The sequence below is a fragment of the Trachypithecus francoisi genome, unplaced genomic scaffold (genome assembly GCF_009764315.1).
Source record: "Trachypithecus francoisi isolate TF-2019V2 unplaced genomic scaffold, Tfra_2.0 Lachesis_group12, whole genome shotgun sequence".
NCBI classification, from domain to species: domain Eukaryota; kingdom Metazoa; phylum Chordata; class Mammalia; order Primates; family Cercopithecidae; genus Trachypithecus; species Trachypithecus francoisi.
Window position 1 is genome coordinate 9,556,843 of NW_022681457.1, and position 15,316 is coordinate 9,572,158.

General features: G+C 47.2%; 2 protein-coding genes across 6 annotated transcripts in view; both read left to right on the forward strand.

Moving 5' to 3' along the window:
- The first annotated feature begins 1,718 nt into the window (after positions 1–1,718).
- LOC117093688 (leukocyte immunoglobulin-like receptor subfamily A member 5) lies at positions 1,719–8,058 on the forward strand. The gene is given in 8 exon segments (XM_033229196.1): positions 1,719–1,860; positions 2,253–2,337; positions 2,501–2,536; positions 2,722–2,943; positions 2,946–3,005; positions 3,152–3,454; positions 7,350–7,400; positions 7,549–8,058. Coding segments are annotated over 8 exon segments (897 nt in total). The 5' UTR covers positions 1,719–1,857; the 3' UTR covers positions 7,686–8,058.
- LOC117093675 (leukocyte immunoglobulin-like receptor subfamily A member 3) overlaps positions 1,740–15,316 on the forward strand; it is a 32,107-nt gene continuing 18,530 nt past the window's right edge. For all 5 annotated transcript variants that reach the window (XR_004441190.1, XM_033229129.1, XM_033229128.1 and 2 more), the window contains exon 1: positions 1,740–1,860. The gene's annotated coding sequence lies outside the window, so the exon portion shown is untranslated. The remainder of the gene's footprint in view (positions 1,861–15,316) is intronic.

Here is a 15,316-nt window from a genome sequence, read left to right on the forward strand (position 1 = left end):
CCCTGCCTTTTCCGTGCACACTTGTCTACTGTTCCTCTCTGTTCTTCCGAAACATTTAAAGCAATACATGAATATATAAACTTATCATTTTAATTTGGGACTTGATTTCATTTATATATTTGCTTTAGAAAATAGTTTCTTATTTACATTGTTTTCCTATCCTAAACTTTTAAAATTGAGGCTTATTGATGAGCTTAAGAAGTGTCTTGAAATTTTATTATAAGAATTTTATATATTTATTTCAATGTAAACAATTATTCAATCACTTTAATAATCTGTAAATGAGGCCTTTGATTCCTTATAAATAAAAGCTAGGTATACATGATACAGTAATTGGTTTGAGTACATTTATTTTATTTATTTATTTATTTATTTTTGTTTGTTTGTTTGTTTGTTTTTTTGAGACGGAGTCTCGCTCTGTCACCCAGGCTGGAGTGCAGTGACGCAATCTCTGCTCACTGCAAGCTCTGCCTCCCGGGTTCACGCCATTCTCCTGCCTCAGCCTCCCGAGTAGCTGGGACTACAGGCGCCGCCACCTCACCCGGCTAATTTTTTGTATTTTTAATAGAGACGGGGTTTCACCGTGTTAGCCAGGATGGTCTCCATCTCCTGACCTTGTGATTCGCCCGTCTCGACCTCCCACGGTGCTGGGATTACAGGCGTGAGCCGCCGCACCTGGCCCATTTATTTTATTTTATACCAACTTACTACAGAATTTCTTAATTCCAATTATTTTCAATTGATCACCTCTAATTTACTAATAAAATATACATAACTCACAAGAAAATGGAAATTTCACTTTATTTCTAAATTGCATGCCAATTTTTCTCATGTCAAATATTAATATATAACTACACATTAAATATCTAAAGCATTACATAGATATATCTATAAATGATTATGTAAGTTGCATTTGAATGTATTTGTGTTTATATCTACATATGTATACTTGTCCATGTGCTTAGTATGTTTGACGTAGTGGATCTTTACCTGCTTGTTATTCATCTTCCCACCTACATTCACACTTCCTACAAGCAGAAATAGGCGGGCACGTGGCTCATGCCTTTAATCCCAGCACTTTGGGAGGCCAAGGCGGGCGGATCACAAGGTCAGGAGATCAAGACCATCCTAGCTAACACGGTGAAACCCCGTCTCTAATAAAAATACAAAAAATTAGCCGGGCGTGGTGGGGGCACCTGTAGTCCCAGCTGCTGGGGAGGCTGAGGCAGGAGAATGGCATGAACCCGGGAGGTGGAGCTTGCAGTGTGCCAAGATTGCGCCACTGCACTCCAGCCTGGGTGACAGGTCAAGATTCCATCTCAGAAAAAAAGAAAGAAAGAAAGAAAGAGAGAGAGAGAGAGAGAGAGAAAGAAAGAAAGAAATTGTTGAGAGAATTGTCCCTTCTCCGCAAACCAGAGCCCAAACCTAAGTAATGTACCCACAAAAATTAAAAAATAAATAGATACATAAGAATAAAAATTTCAAAACAAAGCCTAAATAATTACTCTGAAAATGTTGAACATGGATTGAGGTGTAGAGGGAAATCCAAAGAAACAAAAGGCACAGTGGAGGCAGAAATGATTCAGAGGTTTGTTCCTGGAGGTGGGGTGGAAGTGGACTCTGTTGCAAAAAAACAAAAAAAAAAAAAATTAAGGGAAGTAAAACACTTCAGGGCCACTGAAGGGTCATTATTTCTTCCCCTATTTCCCTGCATTTCTCCTCTGTGCTCACTGCCACATGCAACTCAGCCTGGGCTGCACAGCCAGGTGTCAGGCGCGTCTCTGCTGACCTGAGTCTGCCTGCAGCATGGACCTGCATCTTCCCTGAAGCATCTGCAGGGCTGGAGAGACGACTGCCATGGTAAGGACCCCGCAACGCTGAGCCGATGGATGGGCTGAAGGAGGGAGGGAGACCCCATGCGGAGGCTCTGAGAGGGAAAAGGAGCCCACGGTTGCCCTCGCCTGAAAGGGGCTGACTCTGGAAAGCACCGGGTCTATTTGCTGCTGTGCCCTGGCCCTCAGTGAGATAAAGATAAATCAGGCAGACAGTGACCCAGGGGCAAGGAGACCCCATTTCTATCTGAAATGTCTGCAGAGAGCCTGGTGCCTGCCCCCACCTCAGCCCTGGGGAAATGAGAGCCAGACTCCTGGGGAGGGCAGTTCCCCTTCCTGTGGGCTGAGGATGAGACAATCCCATGACAAGAAGGACCCAGCCTCCGAGCGGCCACACCCTGTGTCTCTCTGTCCTGCCAGGCACCATGGTGTCATCCATCTGCACAGCTGCAGCCAGTGGGAGGAGACGCCATGACCCCTGCCCTCGTGGCTCTGCTCTGCCTCGGTGAGATTGGAAGCAGGGAAGGGGCACCCTAGTCTGGGAGGGACCCCACCCCATAACCAGGGCCTTGTCTATCAGGAAACTCCAGGGTGTTAGCAGGTTCCCAGGGCAGGGAGGGTCTGCTCAGGCTTCAGGGGCAAATCCCTCACAGGGAACTCTCTTCCAGGGCTTAGTCTGGGCCCCAGGACCCACGTGCAAGCAGGTGAGTCTGTCCCCAGCTGTCCTGGTCCCTCCTCCTCACTGGGGACAAAGGGCCACCCATGGGCAGCTGGGAGAGGAGACAACAGTTCTGGGTGACTGATGGGGACATTTGGAGGGTTCTGGGCCTGGGAGCTGGGATCTGAGTGTGGGGGATGTCTTGGGATGCAGCCTCTGATTTCCTTCCAGGGCCCCTCCCCAAACCCGCCCTCTGGGCTGAGCCAGGCTCTGTGATCATCCGGGGGAGCCCCGTGACCATCTGGTGTCAGGGGACCCTGGAAGCTCAGGAGTACCGACTGGATAAAGAGGGAATCTCAGATCCCTGGGACACACAGAAACCACTGGAGCCCAAGAACAAGGCCAGATTCTCCATCCCATCCATGACAGAGCACCATGCAGGGAGATTTCGCTGTACTATCACAGCCCTGCAGTCTGGTCAGAGCCCAGCGACCCCCTGGAGCTGGTGGTGACAGGTAAGAGGACACTCAGGGGTCCCAGCCCCAGGCTGTGTCCTCAGGAAGGGGGTCGGCTCTCAGGGGCGTCTCCCTCTCACAGCCCAGCCCTGGGGATGATGTGGGGGGTGGGCGCCCATTTAACACGGTGCCTCCTTCTCTCCTAGGATTCTACAACAAACCCACCCTCTCAGCCCTGCCCAGCCCTGTGGTGGCCTCAGGAGGGAACGTGACCCTCCTGTGTGGCTCACGGCTGAGATTCGACAGGTTCATTCTGACTGAGGAAGGAGACCACAATCTCTCCTGGACCTCGAACTCACAGCTGTCTCTTAGTGGGCAGTTCCAGGCCCTGTTCCCTGTGGGCCCCGTGACCCACAGCCACAGGTGGATGCTCAGATGCTATGGCTCTCGCAGGCATATCCCACAGGTGTGGTCAGAACCCAGTGACCTCCTGGAGATTCCGATCTCAGGTGAGGAAGCCACAGCCTTCTCTAGTACAATTTAGGGGAGCCAGACAGGTTGTGGAGAGTCTTACATGCAGGGCAGGCCCTGCTAAGAAAGAAAAAAAGGGGAAGGAGAACACAGAAATCCTGGGGATACAAATCCAGAGCGAGAAAAACAGAGCAAAGGCCGGACGCGGGGGCTCACGCCTGTACTCCCAGCACTTTCGGAGGCTGAGGCGGGCGGATCACCTGAGGTCAGGAGTTCAAGAACAGCCTGGCCAACATGGTGAAACCTCATCTCTACTAAAAATATAAAAATAGCTGGGTGTGGTGGTACAGGCTATCTGGGAGGCTGAGGCAGGAGAATCGCTTGAATCTGGGAGGCCGAGGTTGCAGTGAGCCAAGATTGTGTCATTGCACTCCAACCTGGGTGACAGAGCGAGATTCCGTCTCAAAAAAAAAAAAAAAAGGACCAGGCACGGTGGCTCATGCCTGTAATCCCAGCACTTTCGGAGGTTGAGGTGGGTGGATCACGAGGTCAGGAGATCGAGACCATCCTGGCTAACACAGTGAAACCCCATCTCTACTAAAAACACAAAGAATTAGCTGGGCGTGGCGGCGTGCGCCTGTAGTCTCAGCCACTCAGGAGAATGGCATGAACCCGGGAGGCAGAGCTTGCAGTGAGCCGAGATCGTGCCACTACACTCCAGCCTGACTCCATCTCAAAAAAAAAAAAAAAGGAAAAGAAAAAGAAAAACAGAGCAAGGAAGAAAGACTCCAGACGGAGGTTTACAGAAGGAACCAGCCCCTGCAGTCCCGGCTCCTTTTCCCCCAGGTGTGTCTAGAGAGCCCTTCCTCCTGACCCCGCAGGGCCCTGTTGTGATCCCTGGAGAGAACCTGACCCTCCAGTGTCACTCTGATGTTGGCTATGACAGGTTCACTATACACGGAGGACAGACGTGACCTCCTCTAGCACCCTGGCCAGCAGCCCTGGGCTGGGCTCCCCCAGGATGACTTCCCCCTGGGCTTGGAAGTGACCCCCAAAACCCCCTCATTTCTGACCTTCTGGGTCATCTGAGATGTGGCTCATCCCAGACCTAGAAAAGTAGTTCCTATCAGTAACCCTAAGACCTGGTCTGCTCTTGCCAAAGCGATACCTCGCAAGGGTTAGAAAGCCAAGAGGGGTAGCTGCAGGTACATGTAATCGTATCCATCCGTCCTGGGGTCTGAGATTCGTGAGATGAAGCCACAAAATTGTGAGAAAGAAAGATTTACAAAAAACCCCACTGTTTAGAATCTCCCCTCTCTCACACATCACACAAAGTGTTTCAGATTTTCTACTAAAAGCCATGCAGCTCTACAAGACTCCCAGGCCCCTACCCTATCCTGCAGGATGAGCGATGAGTAGAGGAAGAAGAACAGACCTGGTGAGCAGGATTCAGGCCTGATTTGGAACATGGGGAAGATGCTGGGGCTGGTGGAGGAGGAAGAGAGACAGGCAAGTTGGAGAGAAGACAGATGGACGCTCCCTTGGCATCTCTCACTTCTCGTTTCCATGAGATCCTGAGGATGGAGCCCCTCACCCACACCTGCGGGGTCCCTGGGCCCACTCAGGACAGGGGAGGACACTGCTCCGGCCTCAATGGGATCTGATTGTGATGAGGGTGGAACCCATCCCAGACCTGCTCCTTTCACAGAGAATCACCCCAGCTGTGGGTGCCGCTCTCATGGCCCCTCCTGTCTTCAACCGGAGGCCTCTTCGCTCAGGGCACCCCTGAGACTAAGGAGGGGCCGTGCACCTGCTCCCGGCAGTAAGTTAGGAACTTATTCACAGCACATCTTGTCTGCTGTTCATTGCTACTCTGCATTTGCTGGGCATGCTTATCTATTTTCTCTCTCTTCTTCTGAATCTTTTAAAACAATATTTGAATATTTAAATTTGTCTCTTTAAGATATGTGGATTTATGATTTAAAAACCAGTAATTCCACTCCCATTGTTGTGGGGCACAATTCAATATTTACATTTGCTTTATAAAATTAGTTGTTAACAGCAAGTATTTCTATTATTAATATATAAAATTGAAGTTTATGAATGAAGTTAATAAGTGTTTTGAAGTTCTGTTCATAAGAATGTGTACATTTAGTCTAAAGAATTCTTCAACTACTACTTTAATTATTTTTAAGTGAAATATTTGATTCATTTATATTTCTTTCTTTTTTTTTTTTTTTTTTTGAGATGGAGTCTTGCTCTGTCACCCAGGCTGGAGTGCAGTGGTGTGATCTCAGCTCATTGCAAGCTCTGCCTCCTGGGTTCACCCCATTCTCCTGCCTCAGCCTCCCAAGTAGCTGGGACTACAGGCGCCCACCACCATGCCTGGCAAGTTTTTTGTATTTTCAGTAGAGACAGGGTTTCACCGTGTTAGCCAGGATGGTCTCAATCTCCTGACCTTGTGATCCACCCGCCTTGGCCTCCCAAAGTGCTGGGATTACAGGTGTGAGCCACCATGCCCAGCCTGATTCATTTATCTTTCTAAGTAAGATATACACATGAGAAAGCTTTTAGTTTGAGTATATTCATTTAATTTCATATTAGCTTGCTATGACATTTTTCCCTTTCCATTATCTTTCAACTGATCTCCCCAAATTTACTGATAAAATTTATATTAACTATAAGAAAATTGAAAATTTATTTTTTATTTCTAAACTGCATATCAATTTTTGTCACTTCAAGTATTAATATGCATATAATTGCATCTTAAATAAATATCTAAAGTTTAACATATATACATATTTATGTATGGTTATATAAGTTACATCTGAATATAAGTGTAGGTATATCTGCATATATTTTTATATGTATATCTACATGCTTAATGTATTTCACATCACCGGCTTTTACATGTTTGTTATTGGTCTTCTCACCTAGATTCGCACTTTATACAAGCAGAAATTGTTTTTTTTGTGTGTTGTTTGTTTGAGACGGAATCTTGCCCTGTCGCCCAAGCTGGAGTGCAGTGGCACGACCTGGGCTCACTGCAACCTCCGCCTCCCAGTTTCAAGCGATTCTCCTGTTTCAGACGCCCAGGTAGCTGGGATTATAAGCATGTACCACCACGCCCAACTAATTTTTTGTATCTTTAGTAGAGACAGGGTTTCACCACGTGGCCAGGCTGGTCTCAAACTCCTGGCCTCGTGATCTGCCCTCCTCCCAAAGTGCTGGAATTACAGGCATGAGCCACCATGCCTAGCCCTAAAAGCAGAAATTGTTTTATGGCCTCTGATAACGATATATACACACACACACACACACACACACACACACACACATACACACACACACATACACATACACACACATACACCTATGCACATTTATATACATACATATATGTGACTGACTACATGAATAATTAGCTAACTAGAGACTTATTGTATGATGAAACACCAGGTGAGGTGGTTGAGGTGGCGTGAGGGGGAGGCAGCTGTTTGTGTTTCTGACACTCAGGAGCCCCTGAGGACCAACCCCTCATGCACAGAGCCTGGGTCCTCAGCTGGTGGATCCGTGAAACTCTCATCTCCCGGGGAATTGGCTCATGTGCTCCTGTGTCCCAGGCTGCACAGACAGCACCCAGGGCTCAGTGACCTCTGTACTGGGGACCACTTTCCTTGCAGATCCTGATCTTTCACGGTGCAGGAAAACTCTTTCCCAAATGACTCAGGAGCAAAAACAAAGGAAGGTGAAACAATTCAATGAGGAGACTGGAGGGAACCCTGCTCCAGCAGAGGGAGGGTTTATTGAGGAACTCCATAAAAGTCATGTTGAGAGGCATAGGGAACTAGGAGAATGCAGAGCCCAGGAGAGAGGCTGAGCTCAGGTCTCTTCAAGATCTTCTCCTTCCCCTTCCGCTGTTTTGATTTTCAGGAGCAGCTGATAACCTCAGTCCGTCACAAAACAAGTCTGACTCTGGGACTGGTGAGTGAGGAGATGCTCTCAGTTAGGGAACTGGCACAGAGGGTCAGGTCCTGTCAAGACGATGTGGGTGCCCTGGGGGGACATCTAGGGGTCCTGGGTGATAGTGATCTGCCCTGACCTCTGTGACCTCTTTGTCCTCCATCCCCAGCCTCACACCCCCAGGATTACACTGTGGAGAATCTCATCCGCATGGGCGTGGCTGGCTTGATCCTGGTGGTCCTTGGGATTCTGATATTTCAGGATTGGCACAGCCAGAGAAGCCCCCAGGATGCAGCTGGGAGGTGAACAGAAGAGAGAACAATGCACCATTGGGTGCTGGAGCCTTGGAAGAGAATCTGATGGTCCCAGGAGGTTCTAGAAGACAATCTGAGGCCTATGCTATCTGGACTGTCTGCTGGCAATTTCTTTTTTGTTTGTTTGTTTTTCTTTTCTTTTCTTTTCTTTTTTTTTTTGAGATGGAGTCTCGCTCTGTCGCCAGGCTGCAATGCAGTGGTGCAATCTGGGCTCACTGCAGCCTCCGCCTCTCGGGTTCAAGTGATTCTCCTGCTTCAGCCTCTGGCAATTTCTGGAGGGAGGAATGGATGTTTGAGTGCAGGGACCCTGGTCTGGGGTGATCTGTAGAGGACCATAAAAATGTGATGCCTTTCCCTTCTATTAATGTTGACTTCCCTTCGTTGGATTCCCTTCTCTTCCCAGCCCGAGACATGAGGCTACATCTCACATGGCAGCGTTGGGTCCACATCTCCGCATGCCTGTGTACTGTGGTCCACGGCGTGTCAGACAGTCCTCTTCAATTCTCATTACCACACTCCCTGTGTGCTTTACTGAGCCTCCATCTCTTCAGTTCAGAGTTCCACACCTGACCCAGTAACTGAATCCATGGGAGAAGGTCAGATCCCCACCAGGAAAAGACAAATCCAGAAGAGCATCCTAACCTCCTGTCTATAGCCTTCGAGCCTCTTCACTCTTTTCTTTTTCTGAGATGGAGCCTCACTCTGTCGCCCAGGCTGGAGTGCGGTGGCGCCAATTCGGCTCCTGCAAGCTCCGCCTCCCGGGTTCAAGTGATTCTCCTGCCTCAGCCTCCCAAGTAGCTGAGACTACAGGCGCCCGCCACCACGCCCGGCTAATTTTTGTATTTTTAGTAGTGACAGGGTTTCACCATGTTGGCCAGGATGGTCTCAATCTCCTGACCTTGTGATCTGCCCACCTCGGCCTCCCAAAGTGCTGGGATTACAGGCGTGAGCCACGGTGCCTGGCCCGACAAACTTCTTTACTCAGCCCACTGATTCAATTCTTACCCAGAAATGCCCTCAAAGACACACCCAGAATAGTGTTTAACTAAATACCTGGGCACCCTTTGAATCAATCAAGTTGACATAAAATTATCCATCACACCAATAGATCTTCACATCCTAGTACCTTCCTGACACACGGTCATGGCTCAATACATTGCACTGTCAGGCAGACGGCAGGAAGGAAGATATTTTGCATTCATGGAAACTCAGGAAAAGGAAGTCACTTGGCCCATGTTACACAGCTTGGATGAAATGCAGAGTTAAGGCTGCAGTTGCAGTTAAGCTGGCTTCTCTCCTGCCTTCTCCAGCTGCATGTTCTGGGACAAGGTCACTCCTTGGGTGTGGGTTTGGCAGGAGGTGGAGGCAGGCTGGTCAGGCAGAATGTGGGGAGTCAGGTGAGACTCAGATCTTGTCTGAAGGATCCCTGGAGCCTGCTGTCTCCTCTGCCTCATCCTTCAGGGGAGGCTGTTCCCCTTCCTAAGATGCCCTTTATGAGGAACCCATGCCGGGTGACACAGCGCTTAGGGCTTGTGACACCTGTGTGTCCATCTGCCCTGCTGGGCTTTGTGGTCTTTATAATTTGTACCTTTGAGGGCCATGGAAGGTAGTACCAGATCTTGACCCTCACTGCCCTTCTCTGTCTCTGGGAGCTTTGGGGAGAGAGGAGGAATGGAGTTGAGGTAGAAAGACCAGCAGTACTTGTTTTCTGGTCACCCTGCCAACCAAAGCAGGATCTGATCCAGACATGATGAAATGAAGAAACCAGCAGGAACCAGCAAAAGGTGACAAAAGAGATCACTAGCTGTCCTCATGGCTCACTGGCATAAGACATTCCCACCAGTACCATGACAGTTTACAAATGCCATGGCAAAGACCCAAAAGTTACCACCTCTTTTCATTGCAATGACTCAGAAGCTACTGCCCATTTCCTAGAAAGTTCTAAATAACTCTCCCCTCAATCTGCATTGACTTGCTCCTTAATTTGCATATAATATAAGGTAGGTTTACGTGAGTATAAATACAGTTGCCAAGAGCTCAAATGTTGTAGAACTTGGGCACACTGACTGTGAGTTAGCCCTTCTCTGCAAGGATCAGCCTTACTCAAAAAAAGATTCCTGTTTCACACTATTGGTTTACCTGTGAATCCTGGGTGAAGCCAAGAACCCTCTCAGGTTAAGCCCCAATTTGGGGACTCACCTTTCCTGCAACAGAGTTCCCTTCCCACTTCCAGCTGATGGCCCCTTGGGAGACCCCAGAGGCTCAGGGGCTTGAGTCCTTGAGAAGGAGAGAATGTGCTCAGCTCCATCTGTGATGCCAGCTCTCAGGGGCCCAGAATGGGCCTGGAGCAGCTTCTATGTGTGGGTCAGGATGAGCTTTCATAAGGGTCCCTCCTCCAGAACTGTGTTAAGATCCATGGGACCAGCACAAGCAGGCGCATCCTCCCCAGATTTCCTGGTTCAACCCAATGGAACCATGAGAGTAGTTTTGCAGGGGGCCTGGGTGCACAGAGAACCTGGTGTTATGAGGACTAGGCTGGGTAGTGACTTGGAGTGACAGCCGGGGAAATTGAGGGAGTAGAGCGCCCCCTAGGAACTCCAGCTCCAATTCCTTCCCAGAAACGCTCCACAGATCCTCCACCTGGGCTGACCCAAGTTCCTTGATCATCATGGAGCTTCCTACAACCATCTGTTGTCAGAGGTCTCTGCAGGCTGGCACCTGCCATCTATATAAAGTGAGGGTCTCTCAATTCTCAGATACACAGGCCCTGCAGGACTTCAGCAACAAGGCGCCGCTCTGCATAGCTTACAAGAGCTCACACACTGCAGGGTGGTGCGCCTGTGTGTATCACAGCTGGAATGTCTGGTAAAAATGAAGTAACCCCCTGCCCCTGGCAGTGACAGGTAAGAGGGAGGATCTGGGTCACCTCTCCACTGTGGCCCCTCCTCGTAAGCAGAGGGAATCACCCCAGCACCTGGACCCATTTAGATTAAGTAAATTTACTGAGGCTTCAGAGGAAGGTCTTCAGGACTCAGATCTTAGTTATAGATTAAAATAAGTTAGCCACTTATGGCTGGGCATGGTGGCTCGTGCCTGTAATCCCAGCACTTTGGGAGGCTGAGGTGGGCGGATCACAAGGTCAGGAGATCGAGACCATCCTGGCAAACACGGTGAAACACCATCTCAACTAAAAATACAAAAAAAAGCCGGGTGCGGTTGCGGGCACTTGTAGTCCCAGCTACTCGGGAGGCTGAGGCAGGAGAATGGCGTGAACCCGGGAGGCGGAGCTTGCAGTGAGCCGAGATCGGGCCACTGCACTCCAGCCTGGATGACAGAGCAAGACTCCATCTTAAAAAAAAAAAAAAAAAACAAAGAAGAAGTTAACCACTTATGTCTTTAGGTGAATGCACACTTAACACATAGACATACAACTTAGAAGGTATCTAAGCTCTGGAAAACTGTGATTTTGTGTTGGTCTGGCGATATTTTCCCAGCCTTCTCCCTGTACCCGGTTACCTGGCTGCTGATATCCATGTGCTGTCTATAGGGATCTGGGACTGCCCTTTGAAGAGGTGTGTGCTCACTGTCTGTGAAGGCTCATGTGAGCCATCTTGGGCGCACATGCAGATTCCTGGGGAACACATTCGCCACTTGTGAGGGCCACAGGTGAGGCATCTCCCATGGTTCATGCCTGGGTCTCTTGAGGGGCCCCACAAGTCAGTTATTAGGCTCTGCAGCACTTTTTGAGATCTCTGTATTGGTTACTGTGATGTCTTTCATCTTTCCCTGGTGCTAGCTCCTTTGGAATGGCTAGACTATTCGGCCATACCAATTTCCTGAGTGATCTGGGTGGGTGCAGGGTGGATTGGGCTTCTTGGGCAATTTTCCCTGAGGCTGGGAGGCTGTGTGCTCACTCTGCTCCCACTTACCTCTCTGGTAGGAATTGCAGGCTGTGGGAGCTTACCTGGCACTGAGCTGTGCCACCTTGGAGGAGGGGTAATGCAGAAACACGGTAACGTTTCTTCCTACACTCTTCAAGAATCATTTCTCCTTTTTTTTTATTTTTTATTTTTTCCTTAATCTGGTTCTGAAAATGCTGCACTGGACTTCTGAATTCTCACAGAAATATTTCTGTTCATGGACGGGGGTCAAAATGAATGCTCTTAGAGGATCTGAGGGCAAGGCTTGTCTATTCCACCATGTTAATAATACCACTCCTTCTACCTTGGGATTTAATTGTAGGTTTCTTGTAAAAATTAAAGATTTTGAAAACAATATGGATTTGAAAGCATAACACAGGTTTTTGACTTTGTTTGTTTGTTTGTTTTTAGACGGAGTTTCACTCTTGTTGCCCAGGCTGGAGTAGAGATGGGATTTCTCCATGTTGGTCAGGTTGGTCTCAAACTCCCGACCTCAGGTGATCCACCCACTTCAGCCTCCCAAAGTGCTGAGGTTACAGGCATGAGCCACAGTGCCTGGCTGATTTTTTTTTTTTTTTTCTTAATGTCGGAACTCAGACACAGTAACTCATTTGCTTGTGTCTTGCGTTCTCCATTTTGCAATTCTACCCCTATGGCTGTATCTTCAGGTGGATCCACCTGTTTTTATATTTAGCATTGACCTGCAACCTCAGGGTTGGGGCAGCCACTGGTCTTTATTGCCCATACGCACAATGCACAGATTACCGAAGTATGTCCACTCTTTGACATTATTAGGTGGAAAATTCTACAGAGAAAAAGAATGTTTCCTGTGAAGTACTTCATAGAGAAAAGAGAGCGCTTCGGTCTTGCCTCCATTTGCAACTTGCAATGTAGTGATTTGGTTCTTTACCATATCCCAAATGTGAAGTGTTGTATGTTTTATTTTGTTTTTAGTGGTATTAAACACATAGAGTTTGTATCTATTCATTTTTTATCCATTACAAATATTATTTGATGCTATAAATGTCCCACACTTTGCCAATAAGGATCCTCCATTGGAACCCTTTTTCTTCTGGTCACATGAGTCTGAGGGTACTTGGTGACTCCTTTGCTCTTTTGAACAATAAGGGGTTCTGAGTTCATCTCCTATAGTTTCTGTCCTAAGGTAGCTTCAACCATTTCTTCAGGGAAAATATGTTAAAATCCTGACAACATATATTTATCAATGTTAAATATTTTTGGGCTGAGAGCGGTGGCTCCCGCCTGTATTCCCAGCACTTTGGAAGGCTGAGGAGGGCGGATCATGAGGTCAAGAGATCAAGACCATCCTGGCCAACATGGTGAAACCCCGTTTCTACTAAAAATACAAAAATTAGGCATATGAGATGAAATGTGTAAAGAAAAAGATGAGCGTAAAGATAGGAACAATAGACACTGTGGACTACTAGAGGGTGTAGGAGGGTTAGAAAACTACTTCTTGAGTACTATGCTCACTAACTGGGTGATGTGATCTGTACTCCAAATCTCAGCATCAAGCAATATTCCCATGTAAGAAATTTGTACGTGTACCCCCTGTATCTGAAATAAAAGTTGGCAAGAAGGAAGAAGGGTAGGAAGGAAGGAGAGAGAGAGAGAGAAAGAAAGGGAAAGAAGGAAGGAAGGGGAGAAAGAGAAAAAAGAAAGAAAGAAAAGAAAGGAAAAGAGAGAAAGAACAAAAGAGAAAGAAAGAGAGAAAGAAAGGAAGGAAGGGAAAGAAAGAAAGGAAGGAAGGGAAAGAAGGGGAGAAAGAGTGAAAAAGAGAAATAACGAAAGAGGAAGAGAAAGAAAGAAGGAAAGAAAGAAGAAAGAAACTGAGAAAGGAAGGAAGGAAGGGAAAGAAGGAAGGACAGGGAGAGAGGAAAAGAGAGAAGTAACGAAAGAGGAAGAAAAAGAAGGAAGGAAGGAAGGAAGAAGGAAGGAAGGGAAAGAAAGAAAGGAAGGAAGGGGAGAGAGAAAAGTAATGAAAGAGGAAGAAAAAGAAGGAAGGAAGGAAGGAAGGAAGGAAGGAAGGAAGGAAGGAAGGAGAGGTCCAGCTGAAGTGGAGAGAGGAGTGGACCCTAGTCCTTGTCCCTGTCCATGGTGCTGATTCCTAGGGATTGCAAAGATGCCCCAGGCACCTGTGGAATCAGGTCCGCAACCGGAAGAGCAGACTAAAAGGTCCCTCTTATTCTGAAGGACAAGTGGGTGGGTAAGCTCTTATTCTGAAAGGCAAGTGTGTGGGTAATTCACAGAGAGTGATAGCTTGAAGTGGAGATGGCTCAGCCACTCTAAGATAGATGCCTTTAGCAAACTCTATCTAGATCCGGGATGGTACTCTTCCATCCATCAAAGGCAAAATGCCATCCTTGTTGCCAAAAGGTCTCTCAGTTCTAAACTTCTGTACCAGTAACTTCCTGGGAAAGAACGTGTCAGAATTAACTTTTTCTGTGACCTCTGTCTACTCTGGACGTATTTTGTCTCCACCAGTAACTGTTTTCATCGTGTGGAGGTAGGAATAAAAGCAAGATAGCAGTTTTTTAAATTAGATTTCCATAATCATCAGGTTGTCACCCTGGCAGGGGAAACCACAACACTGAGTACTTGAAAGATAATCTCTCCTGGGTTTGAAACTTCCTGTACAATGGCACGATCTCAGCTCACTGCAACCTCTACCTCCTGGGCTCAAGTGATTCTCCTGCCTAAGCCTCTCAAGTAGCCTGGGACTACAGGCATGTACCACCATTTCCAGCTAATTTTGTATTTTTAGTAGAGATGGGTTTTCACCATGTTGGTCAGGCTGGTCTCGAACTCCTGACCTCAAGTGATCCACCCACCTCGACCTCACAAAGTGCTGGGATTACAGGTGTGAGCCACTGCACCCAGCCACGTATCTCCTTATTCTAGTTCCTTCTCAGAGAGTATTCTGCATATGTATATTTCTCTCCATCCAATGATTTGAGATTCATGGTTTTATTGTAGATAGGTTTTTTCTCATTTTATTTCTTCATTGATTTTTACTTAACAATTTATTGCACATCTGTAAATACAGACCTATGTTACTTCATAGCACTTATTAAATTTCCTTATAATTAAATAAGTGTTGTCCACACTAGGAAACTTTCTGCATATCGGTTCACAAAATACTTCAATCAGCTGATCCTATATTGAATAATATTATTTTTCTGGATCTTCATATAATGACCACCTTCTCATTGTTTGGTTCTTACCAAACCTGTCACATCCTCAAAGACATTTTCCATGACAAAGTGGGTTAAGTGATTCTTGCTCACCTATATTCTCTAATAGTCCTTGTATCAGGTTAACACACATTTGAGATCTCTAGGTAGCTTAATTTTTTGTCCATGTATCCGTCTGCACATGCTTTTTTTTTTTTTTTCTAATTTATCTCCTGAAAAATTTTTGCTTTTTTCTCATGAGTTTATACATTGAATTAACAATGGGAGATTTTGTTCACTGTAGTATTTCTTGCTCCTGGAAAAGAGGCTTGGATGCGGCCTGGCATGGTGGCTCACACTTGTAATCCCAGCACTTTGGGAGGCCGAGGTGGGCAGATCACCTGAGGTCAGGAGTTCGGGACCAGCCTGAACAACATGGAGAAACCCTGTCTCTACTAAAAACACAAAATTAGACAGGCATAGTAGCGCATGTCTGTAATCCCAGCTAC